Source organism: Mustela lutreola, chromosome 6 (assembly GCF_030435805.1).
Source record: "Mustela lutreola isolate mMusLut2 chromosome 6, mMusLut2.pri, whole genome shotgun sequence".
Lineage (NCBI taxonomy): Eukaryota > Metazoa > Chordata > Mammalia > Carnivora > Mustelidae > Mustela > Mustela lutreola.
Window position 1 is genome coordinate 123,223,912 of NC_081295.1, and position 11,488 is coordinate 123,235,399.

The 11,488-nt window shown below is 55.1% G+C and overlaps 1 protein-coding gene across 27 annotated transcripts; it reads left to right on the forward strand.

The window, feature by feature from the left end:
• Positions 1-203: 203 nt before the first annotated feature.
• BAG6 (BAG cochaperone 6) lies at positions 204-11,488 on the forward strand. 27 transcript variants are annotated; one of them, XM_059178904.1, is made up of 26 exons: positions 204-467; positions 1,122-1,248; positions 2,573-2,690; positions 2,793-2,989; positions 3,224-3,277; positions 3,441-3,515; positions 4,139-4,377; positions 4,908-5,037; positions 5,515-5,712; positions 5,914-6,166; positions 6,482-6,586; positions 6,698-6,805; positions 6,928-7,040; positions 7,147-7,234; positions 7,439-7,722; positions 8,111-8,402; positions 8,560-8,729; positions 8,913-8,966; positions 9,098-9,200; positions 9,296-9,420; positions 9,596-9,742; positions 9,840-9,899; positions 10,006-10,152; positions 10,232-10,339; positions 10,867-11,013; positions 11,303-11,488. In XM_059178904.1, the coding sequence occupies exons 2-26, from the start codon at positions 1,135-1,137 to the stop codon at positions 11,396-11,398; spliced, it is 3,525 nt and encodes a 1,174-aa protein (XP_059034887.1). In that variant the 5' UTR covers positions 204-467; positions 1,122-1,134; the 3' UTR covers positions 11,399-11,488. The 27 variants fall into 27 exon arrangements, with proteins under 27 accessions (XP_059034887.1, XP_059034889.1, XP_059034888.1 ...); XM_059178906.1 differs by lacking the exon at positions 204-467 and adding an exon at positions 479-665; XM_059178905.1 differs by lacking the exon at positions 204-467 and adding an exon at positions 479-645.

Below are 11,488 nucleotides of genomic sequence, written 5' to 3' on the forward strand. Positions count from 1 at the left end.
TCCCCAAACTCCCAAGAGGCACACAACTGTCCAAAGCCTCTCGAAGAATAGCATCTCATCTGGTAATTACTTTCAGGCATTTATAGTAGCCACCCCAACCTCCCAAGGCTCAAGCGCGTGCACAGAAAAAATGAACAGCGTTAGCGGGGGGGGGGGGGGGGGGAGAGTAGGGAGGTGCCTAAGAGTGTACGCACGCGTACTGCGACGGACGCAGGCGCAGTACGGTGCCCCGGGCGACGGTGGTGGCGGCTCCTTGGGGTGCTCGGCTCCCTCCCATCCAGGCCGGCCCCGGCCCGTCTTGCCCCAAGGAATTCACTATTTGGGGCCGTGAACTTCCTCATCGTGCCCCACAAAAGTTAAGCTTGGGGACCTGGGGGGAGCCGGAAGTACCGCCTAGCTATCCCCAAATACTATCGGGGAAACGGAAGTGGCCATCGGTGGCAAGTTGGGGGAGACCGGAAGTGACGGTACCGTGGGGAACTCGGGGGCGGAGCCCGGGGTGGTGGTGTTGGTAGTGGTGGGGTGTGTGTGTTTGTATGTGTATGTCTGTGTGTCTGGTGTGTGTTTGGTGTGTGTTGGTTGCGCCGCTCTGCTGGAACATCGGGGGAAGCGGAAGAGGGGGGCAGCTAGCCAGTCTGGCCCCCCGTGAGTGTCCGTCATCTCGGGTCTGTCGTGACTTAGGGGGGTTCGATGGGCGTGGCGCGCGTGCGCGAAACCACTGTCTCCGCAGACTCTGGCGCGATCCCCCGCTCTCGTGTGCTCCCCAGGGTTTGCCGACCTTTTAGGCCTTTGTGGTATCGCGACTGTTGATGACACTGGTCTCCTGTTTCCTACCTTCCCGGCTCTCTAGCCTGACTGGCCCTCCCTTATTGTGATTGGCATCGTGGAGCCCCTCCCATCTTCCCGTCCTCCAGCTCCCTGTGCCGTCGGTCTCCTGCCCTTTGTGTTTCTCTCCCCGTGCCCCGGAATCAGAAGGGGGATGGGGGCGGGTGTGAGTGTGTGTGCTTGTGTGGGAGAAACTCTTTAGGTATTAGGGCGGAGACTCAGACCGGGGAGGCTTCCGGGTGTATTAAAATCTGCTTCGGGCGACAGCAGGCCTCCCTCCCTCTATTCTTCCTTAGGGAGCTGTCGGCCATGGAGCCCAGTGATAGTACCAGTACCACTACTAGTATGGAGGAACCTGACAGCCTGGAGGTGCTGGTGAAGACCTTGGACTCTCAGACTCGGACCTTTATTGTGGGGGCCCAGGTGAGACCCCAGCACTTCTGGAAGACACCCATTAACTCTTCCTCTTACAGGCCTCTTATCCTGAGAGAAGAGCATGATTTTTTGGTCCTTGAATCTTCTTTCATTGGTTCCTTTGTTCATACCTTAGACAGGACAATTTCTGGTGTTTTTTGTTGAGTGAGAAGGTATGGCTTCTGTTGAATGAGGCAGATTTTGTTCTGCCTTTTTCCACCTTGATAGAACTCAGCACAGAGGGAAATATGGAGGAAGGAGGAATCTATATGCCATCAGCGAGTGAACCCCAGCCCAAAGGGACAGACATAGCTCCTGCCTTTGGGAAGGGAAACAGAGATCCAAAATTCAAGTCTTAAAAACAAAAATCGGTCAGGTCTGTATTGTGTTTTTATTTATTTATTTATTTATTATTTTTTTTAAAGATTTTATTTATTTATTTGACAGAGAGAGATTACAAGTAGGCAGAGAGAGAGAGAGAGGAGGAAGCAGGCTCCCTGCTGAGCAGAGAGCCCGATGCGGGACTCGATCCCAGGACCCTGGGATCATGACCTGAGCCGAAGGCAGTGGCTTAACCCACTGAGCCACCCAGGCGCCCTGTATTGTGTTTTTAAAGGCTAGAAATCAGAGCCCATAGCTCAGGTAGATCCCTAACAGACTGTTGAGTGGAATTACTAGTATCTGTAGCATAATTTGAATCTTTTGATTCTAATGCCAGAGACATTAAAAGCTGTTTTTGCCATTAATTCCTATGATACTTGGAGACAAAATCTTGAGGGGTTGGTCCATAGCTTTTAAAATGTATACAAAAAAAACCCGTTTGGGCTTTTGTTATTAGTTGTATATAAACAGTCTGATACTTTCTGAAGACTCACTTGTCCAGTTAGGAAAGTGTTTATTCTCTTTTTGCTCGGTTGAGTCTTCCTTCCATAACTTGATTTTTTTGCTCCCCCCTTCCTTGTCATTGCATTTCTTTTTGAGATTGCAGAGTTGAATCATTTTGTGTTTGGGGAGGGTCACTGGTATCTGTAGACACACATTCCTTTGGGAGCCAGGGAGAGAAGGGAATGTCAGTTAGCTTTTCTCTTTCTCAGCCACATAATTTTCTTGTGGGCACATAACCTGAAGTTTTTAATGTTTATTGTCTGTTTTGACAGGTGTTAACATTTCTTAGTTTGGGGCTTTGCACAATAATTACCTCACAATCAAGACAAATGGGTAGTGATGTTATGATTGAGTGGTTTTTACCCCTCACTCCCAAAAGTCAGTTGTCCCCTCTGTCCTTTCCATTTTCCTACATTCACTGATGGTTTTTGGTGTCTTTCCCTTGTAGATGAATGTAAAGGAGTTTAAAGAGCACATCGCTGCCTCTGTCAGCATTCCGTCTGAGAAACAACGGCTTATTTATCAGGGACGAGTTCTGCAGGATGATAAGAAGCTCCAGGAATACAGTAAGAGTTTGGGGAAGGCAGTTCAGAGGTTGAGGGATCTGCTGAGGCTTTGGGCTTACCTGATCGTATAATGCCTTGGTGTGTATCTTTTTTTTCCTGCAGATGTTGGGGGAAAGGTTATTCACCTCGTGGAACGGGCTCCTCCTCAGACTCAGCTCCCTTCTGGGGCATCTTCTGGGATAGGTTCTGCCTCAGCCACCCATGGTGGAGGACCCCCACCTGGTACTCGGGGGCCTGGGGCCTCTGTTCATGACCGGAATGCCAACAGCTATGTCATGGTTGGAACCTTCAACCTTCCTGTAAGCTTGTGTTCCACTTAGACCAGTTTTTGTGGGGAAGGGCGGTTTGGTGTGGTAATAGCAGAGAGCTCATGAGATAGGAGTCTCGGTGTTTAGATTGGGTTTCCAGGTTCCTGAGGTCTGATATGGCCTCAGTCTTTGAGAAAAAGGGTGGGGCTCCAAAGAATGAGTTGGAGGTGTGGGGGCCTTAGTATTTGGCTTCTCCCAGAGCAACTTCCCTTACCCTTTTCCCAGAGTGACGGCTCTGCTGTGGATGTTCACATCAACATGGAACAGGCCCCGATTCAGGTATCACGGGCCTGGGAGGGTCAGGGAAGGGGATCTGGGAGAAGGAGGCCATAAGGTTGGGGGAGGACCTGGCTGAGGAGCTGGCTGGGTCCTGGTTCAGTGGGTGGTAGAGTTCATGCCTCTATCTCAGACGTACCCTCATTTTATTTTTCTTACTGTATAGAGTGAGCCCCGAGTACGGCTGGTGATGGCTCAGCACATGATCAGGGATATACAGACCTTACTATCCCGGATGGAGGTCAGTGGTCAAGGCTGGCTAGGGTTGGTCTGTCTCTTCATTCTCTCTTAGCGTTCTGTGTCTGCCTGGCAGCGAAGGCGTGACTGGCCAGATCAGCTGGATTCTTCCTGCCTAATCTGGTCTCTTCTCTGCAGTCTTCACTCTTTGGGGGCAGAAAAAGTATCTTTGTTGGGCTATCTTGTTCCTGCCAAACCTTTGGGTGCCTGGTATTTGGAAAGTGTGTTGCAGACTTAGTAGATAACTCTTGTGGCATCTTTTTCCAATTACAGAAAATAGTTCATGCTTTTTTAGTTTTTTAATTAATATATTTGATGCTGAGATGTCCCAGTTTCATTAGTTTGTGTTGTGAGTGACTGTAGCATGTGATTTTTTTTTTAAATTCTCCTCATGGAGGTTTAGGGAACCATCATTTCTCTTTTCTGTTAGTAATTCTCAAGTATTATAGTTTATTTATTATGCGTCTTGTTAAGTTTTGTGCTGGTTGCTGGAGGGTCAAAGAGACCGGTGCAAAGCCCTGCTTTCAGGGAGCCTAGTTAGAGCTCCTTCTGCAATTTGTTCTCTGTTGACTGAGTAACTGCAGCAGTCTCATTCTGCCTTTGATATCCTGAATCTCTCCCCTTCAGTGTCGAGGGGGACCCCAAGCACAGCACAGTCAGCCACCCCCACAGACGCCAACTGTGGCCCCGGAGCCTGGAGCCTTGAGCTCTCAAACATCAGAACCAGTTGAAAGTGAAGTGCCTCCTCGGGAGCCCATGGAGGCGGAAGAAGTGGAGGAGCGTGCCCCAGCCCAGAGCCCAGAACTCACCCCTTCTGGCCCAGCTCCTGTGGGCCCAACGCCTGCCCCAGAGACAAATGCACCCAAGTGAGAACCCTGAAGGGACCCTTTGGGAGGGGGGTGGGGGGGTCCTCAGTGAAGGATGAGAGCCGGGAAGGGTCTGGTCCGATGGGAGAAGGGGGGATACCGCCGGGCAGTGTTATCTGTAGGGTTAGCATAGAGGGGCAGAGAGAGGCTCTGGATCACCTGAGTGGGGTTGGGGCTGGCATTTGAGCCAGAAGCACTGCTATCCTTGGGGCAAGGGAATCTAGGTGGTGGTTCCTGAGCCCAATCAAGACTCTCTTCTCTGAGTTCACACAGGCGGTGTTTCTTCCTTCAGAGTTTGTTCCTTGCCATCATAGGGATGGGGGTCATGTGGTGGGGAAGGCAGAAGCAATTATTTCCTTCTCCTTGTCTCACTGTGGGTGCAGGTATAGGGTGGATGTTCTGCTGGTCCTGGAAGTGATTGAGCCAGGGGTGTGGGAGGCTGTGGAGAGAGAGGGCAGCGTAGTCTAGGTCAGTTGGGAGGCTGGGGATCCGAGGAAAGCCTTAGCTCGCTCTCTCGGGTTCGCCCACAGCCATCCTTCCCCAGCGGAGTATGTTGAAGTGCTCCAGGAGCTCCAGCGGCTGGAGAGCCGCCTTCAGCCCTTCCTGCAGCGCTACTACGAGGTTCTGGGCACTGCTGCCACCACGGACTACAACAACAACGTGAGCACCACCTGCCCCCTCACCCCCATTGTGTCCCATGTGGAACGGGCTGAAATGCAGATAACCCTTTCCCCCTAAAAATGACATTGTCTGCAACAAAACGGTTTTTTTTGTTGACAGGGAAGGAAGTGACCTTTTTTCCCTTTTAGGGAAGGTGATAATCTTGGGGATGTCTGATGTTTTTATTTCTCAGTTTTTTGAGCGAGTTACTCAGGAAGCGCATGTAGAGGGAGTTAGGAAGCTTATGTAGAGTGAGGAAGAGGAGTAGTAGGTGATGACGTGCTGATCATCTAGGAAACTTTTTTTATGTATGTGAAATAGAAATTATTTGCTGAGACTGGGCCCACCCAGAATCTTCCCAGGCTGTGCACAAAGGTGTAGACAGAATGGTGTTCTTCAAGGGTGTTACTGCTTTTTTTACTGAGGTTCATTTCAGCCTAATACATTTTCCTTTTGTGCTTTGGCCCCGGGGAACAGCAAGAGGGGCGTGAAGAGGATCAGCGCTTGATTAACTTGGTGGGGGAGAGCCTGCGGCTGCTGGGCAACACCTTCGTGGCGCTGTCGGACCTGCGCTGCAATCTGGCCTGTGCACCCCCGCGACACCTGCACGTGGTCCGGCCCATGTCCCACTACACCACTCCCATGGTGCTCCAGCAGGCAGCCATCCCCATTCAGGTGGGTTGGGTGAGACTGGAGGGATGGACAATGCACGGCTGTTGGTGGAACGACCCAGAGTAGCTATCAGGCTTGAAGTGACAGGGGTAGGGACTTTGGAAATACAAAGGGATGGAAAATGGAGAGGTTGGAGAAGTCTGTCTCAGGTGCCCTTGGTTAGACTCTTGTTTTCCTCACTCCTGCCTTATCCATCTCCTCTAGATCAACGTGGGAACCACTGTGACCATGACGGGGAATGGGACTCGGCCCCCCCCGGCTGCCAGTGCGGAGGCAGCTCCGACTGGTCCTGGGCAGGCCTCGTCCCTGGCTCCCACTTCTACCACTGTTGAGTCCTCAACCGAGGGGGTTCCCCCGCCAGGGCCAGCTCCCCCACCGACCACCAGCCACCCAAGGGTCATTCGGATTTCCCACCAGAGCGTGGAACCCGTGGTCATGATGCACATGAACATCCAAGGTGAGTTAGGGCCGGTCGTTGGTAGAGCAGAGCTGTACGCAACACGGGACATGGGTTGGCACGGAGGTGTGAGGGAGCGAGGATGTGGACAGGAGAGGCCACGGCCGGCTGCTGGAGCAGAGGAATGGGGCAGAAGCTTTAGTCCGCTCATGTGGGGAGGAGGGACTAGTCCTTGCAGATTTGTGTGCGTGGTAAAGGGAGTGCCTCCTCCCTGTCCAGATGGAGGGAAAGGCAGGCTTTCTGGTGGAGGGGATGGGGCCTGAAAGATGCTGATCTCAGGAGGGTACAGTTAGACCTCGGCCCCGCCTGTCTCAGGGCCACTCTTTCTGTCTCCCTGCCCAGATTCTGGCACACAGCCCGGTGGAGTTCCGAGTGCTCCCACTGGCCCCCTAGGACCCCCTGGTCATGGCCAGACCCTGGGTAAGAGTAAGGGCATCAGAGCAGGCTGAGCTCTGGGTAGAGAAGGGGTAGGGCCAAGTGGGTGGGTTGAAGGGGGTCCAGGTTCAAGGTTACATCAGACCCGCCCCCCAGGCTCCACCCTCATCCAGCTGCCCTCCCTGCCCCCTGAGTTCATGCACGCCGTCGCCCACCAGATCACTCATCAGGCCATGGTGGCAGCTGTTGCCTCCGCGGCCGCAGGTAATGACCCGGAAGGGGAAGCTTGGGAGGTGGGGCACGGTCCACGGTGGTGGGTGCTGCTGGCTGGCGGGCCAGGGCCCAGCCCTCAGCCCTCTTTGGTCTCTCCCCTCTGCCACCCATAGGACAGCAGGTGCCAGGCTTTCCGACAGCTCCGACCCGGGTGGTGATCGCCCGACCCACCCCTCCACAGGCTCGGCCTTCCCATCCTGGGGGGCCCCCTGTCTCGGGTACTCTAGTGAGTAAGGGTGCAGGAGTTCTGGTGAGGGAGAGTCTGGGGAGAGAATCCTCTGGTGGGGAATGGATAGGGCAGGACTGAAAGCCTCCTCTCTCTCTCTGTTCAGCAGGGCGCCGGGCTGGGTACAAATGCCTCCTTGGCCCAGATGGTGAGCGGACTTGTGGGGCAGCTTCTGATGCAGCCTGTTCTCGTGGGTGAGTCCTTGTTCTTCCCCGCCCCCCAGTGAAGGGCTGGCCACAGCTCTGGAGGCTGGTGCTCCTCTCCTGGTCTCATGGGTGCTTCCCTGATCTCTGCATAGGTCCTTTGTCTTTGCTTTTGTGCTGGGGAGACTGGAATAGCAGTGCTGTGGTGTCTTTGTTTTTCCTTAGAGTTTAGCTTTTCTCTTTTGGTCTCTCTAGCTCAGGGGACTCCAGGAATGGCTCCACCTCCGGCCCCTGCCACTGCTTCAGCTAGTGCCGGCACCACCAACACCGCTACCACAGCCGGCCCTGCTCCTGGGGGGCCTGCCCAGCCTCCACCCCCTCAGCCCTCTGCGGCCGACCTGCAGTTCTCTCAGCTCCTGGGGAACCTGCTGGGGCCGGCGGGGCCTGGGGCCGGAGGGCCTGGCATGGCTTCTCCCACCATCACTGTGGCGATGCCTGGCGTCCCCGCCTTTCTGCAGGGCATGACTGACTTTCTGCAGGTTAGTGGCTGGCTTGCTCTTTGGCTTACCCTGAGCCCAGCTAGGCACTGGCATCTTGTTGCTATGATATTGCTGCTGGGCTCCCGCCTCTGGGGGCCTGTCGGTGGGAGGGAGCCCTGGGACTTCCTTGACTCTGATCCCTGCCCCCCATTTGGAAGAGGAAGACAGGGCTGTGAAGGCTGCTTTCGTACCTAACCCGTTCAGCGGGAGAGGGGCTAGCACTCCGCCTGCGTCTGCCACCTGACCACACGTGCTTGTTCTGCTTCCGGGAGAAAAGACCAGAGCGGAGCTCTCCATCTTCCAGGCTCCTTTTGGTGTGTGCCTTACTGGTGCCTTGTTCCCATTTCTCACCTTGTCTTCTGTTGTGTGTTCCTCCTCTGTCTGCCAGGCAACACAGACGGCGCCTCCGCCCCCTCCACCACCCCCACCCCCACCCCCGGCCCCCGAGCAGCAGAACATGCCCCCACCGGGGTCCCCTTCTGGTGGCGCAGGGAGTCCTGGAGGCCTGGGTCTTGAGAGCCTTTCACCGGAGTTTTTTACCTCCGTGGTGCAGGGTGTTCTGAACTCCCTGCTGGGCTCCCTGGGGGCCCGGGCTGGCAGCAGTGAGAGTATCGCCGCTTTCATACAGCGCCTTAGTGGATCCAGCAACATCTTCGAGCCTGGGGCTGATGGGGCCCTCGGTGAGCAAGCTGGGGGTGCCTTGGCCTTCTCCAGGGAGGGGCAGGTCGACGGCCTCTGTCGAGGGGAGTGGCTGAGGTGGGATGAGGCTGACAGGCTGGCGGTGGGTGGGCAGGCCAGGTGGTAAAGGCCACTGCTGACTTCGGCTCCTGTTCCCAGGATTCTTTGGGGCCCTGCTCTCTCTTCTGTGCCAGAACTTTTCCATGGTGGATGTGGTGATGCTTCTTCATGGCCATTTCCAGCCACTGCAGCGGCTTCAGCCCCAGCTGCGATCCTTTTTCCACCAGCACTACTTGGGTGGCCAAGAGCCCACGCCTGGTAACATACGGGTAAATGAAGACCCTCCGCCCTGGAGCTCTAGCTCTTGCTCAGCTTCCATTCCTTTTTCTGACTGTTTATCCCCTAAAGCAGCCATTGCTCCAGCCCAAGCCCTGGACTTACTAGAGGTGGATGGGAGGGCAGTGTCTTGAGGTCTGGAGCTTGGCTCTAAACTTGTGCTGTTTCTCGCACAGACGGCAACCCACACGTTGATCACGGGGCTGGAAGAATATGTGCGGGAGAGTTTTGTGAGTAGCCCTTCTCCATCCCCTTGTCTCCCAGGTGTTGTCAGGGTAGCTGCTGTTCCTCCTGCCTCCTTGATATCCCTAGTTTTGCAGGGTTCCTGAAATGGGCTGTCTTTGTGTGTCTCGTTTCTCAGTCTCTGGTGCAGGTTCAGCCTGGTGTGGACATCATCCGGACAAACCTGGAGTTTCTCCAAGAGCAGTTCAACAGCATTGCCGCTCATGTGCTGCACTGCACAGGTCAGGGGCAGGCATGCGGGGTCGTGGACATCAGGGGTGTCAGAGGCACAAGGGCTGCCAGGTGCCAGCGTTCCCTCCTTGCATCTTGCCCACAGACAGTGGATTTGGGGCCCGTTTGTTGGAGCTGTGTAACCAGGGCCTGTTTGAATGCCTGGCCCTCAACCTGCACTGCTTGGGGGGACAGCAGATGGAACTGGCTGCAGTCATCAATGGCCGAATTGTAAGCACTGCCCAGCCCCCCATTTCTAGCCTTTTACTTTTTTAGAGTTCTATTCTTTCTGCTATCCTGCAGTTCTTGTTTTGTTTTTTTTCTCCGAACTGTCATCCTTTACTCTTTGATACCTTTCAAAAGTGGGTTGAAGATGTTGTGTTCCAAGGCTGCTTTCTGCCCTCAGCGTCGCATGTCTCGTGGGGTGAACCCATCCTTGGTGAGCTGGCTGACCACTATGATGGGACTGAGGCTTCAGGTGGTTCTGGAGCACATGCCCGTGGGCCCTGATGCCATCCTCAGATACGTTCGCAGGGTCGGTGATCCCCCCCAGGTAAGGGCCCTGATGGGCTATGGGGTCAGGGGACTTGAGTGAACTAGAGAAGCCTGAGAGAGCCTTTCATGTTCTCCTTCTCTGCCCAATTTCATAGCCCCTTCCTGAGGAGCCAATGGAAGTTCAGGGATCAGAAAGAACTTCCCCTGAGCCTCAGGTAACAGGGAGAGGTCAAGGGGCCAGATAATGGGGAGCGGAGGGCTTCAGATGGAAGGGCTGGAGGCTAGGGATGCTGAAGCCTGCATCTTCCTGCTGAACCGCAGCGGGAGAATGCTTCCCCGGCCCCGGGCACTACGGCAGAAGAGGCCATGTCCCGAGGGCCACCTCCTGCTCCTGAGGGTGGCGGCTCCCGTGACGAGCAGGATGGAGCTTCAGCTGAGACAGAGCCTTGGGCAGCTGCAGTCCCCCCAGTAAGTGTCAGGAGGTGAGCTGGGAGGCCAAGGGCAGGCAGAAGTTGTGCCAGTTCCTCATTATCTTCTCCCTCCCCAGGAGTGGGTTCCGATTATCCAGCAGGACATTCAGAGCCAGCGGAAGGTGAAGCCGCAACCCCCCCTGAGTGATGCCTACCTCAGTGGTATGCCTGCCAAGAGACGTAAGGTTGGTCTACCTCTTCGCTGAGGATCTCTCTCTATCCCAGTTTCCCTGTCGTGTTCAGAATCAAACTAGTTAGAGCTGGAAGGAATTCTTCCTATTCTTGTCCTATTGCTGAGTGGACGAGGAAGCCTTCCTGGAACTTGACTTGCTCACAGTGGCGGCGGCACACCTCACACTAGCGCATGCCAGTAGTGCTGTCCTCCTCCTCCGGCCACCTGACCCCCGTGTGGCTGGGGCCTGTTCCCTCAAGGTGGGCTTCCTCTCGTGGACTTACTAGCTCTGAGTGTTGGATGGCTCGACTCATCCTGCCCCTCGTGTTTTGAAGAGCAAGTCCAGCGCATGCAGTGCGCTCTCGGCCAGAGCCAGATAAAACTAGGAAGGCATTGCTGCGGTCAGAATCACCCACAGGCCAGTTCCCTTCTCTCCTCTAGCCTAGAAACTCAGTGGTTGGCTCCTGGAAAGGGTGAGCTGGGCGGTGGCACTGGATCTGACGTTGATCCTCTTTTCCCTCCCGATCCCCTGTCCCCCAGACGATGCAGGGTGAGGGCCCCCAGCTGCTTCTCTCAGAGGCCGTGAGCCGGGCAGCTAAGGCAGCCGGAGCTCGGCCCCTGACAAGCCCTGAGAGCCTGAGCCGGGACCTGGAGGCACCAGAGGTTCAGGAGAGCTACAGGCAGCAGGTGCCCCCACCTTGAAGCAGAATAGGGATGGTCTAGCGGGAGGGGTCGGGTTAGGGCCCCTCTTCTCTGATCCCTCCAGAGACTCACTGGTCAGTTTGGGGCTACAACTTGGTGTTTTCTAAAGAGATTCTCCCTAGTGGCATCCGGGAAGGCTCAGTGATGCCATTATCGGGCTCCCCACAGTGTGGCTGGTGGGAAATGCTAGCTCCTAAGGGATGGCCTTGCGTGCTTGCTGGGATCCTAGGGCGTTGGCTGGTGCCTCTCCAACCTGCTTGCTCTCTCTCTCTAGCTCCGGGCTGATATACAAAAGCGACTGCAGGAAGACCCCAACTACAGTCCCCAGCGCTTCCCTAATGCCCACCGGGCCTTTGCTGATGATCCCTAGCTCTTTGCCCTATGGCCCTCCCTCACCAGGGGACCATTTCCCCCATCTTCCTTCACAGTATTTAAGAAATAAAAGTCAGATTTTCCTGGC

What these genes read in the sequence shown, in the direction of transcription:
- BAG6 (XM_059178904.1), top strand. Translation starts at nt 1,135, where the DNA reads ATGGAGCCCAGTGATAGTACCAGTACCACTACTAGTATGGAGGAACCT. An exon ending in CCAGAGACAAATGCACCCAA is followed by an intron (nt 4,378 to 4,907) that starts GTGAGAACCCTG and finishes GTTCGCCCACAG; the next exon opens with CCATCCTTCCCCAGCGGAGT. An exon ending in TGGTCATGGCCAGACCCTGG is followed by an intron (nt 6,587 to 6,697) that starts GTAAGAGTAAGG and finishes CCCGCCCCCCAG; the next exon opens with GCTCCACCCTCATCCAGCTG.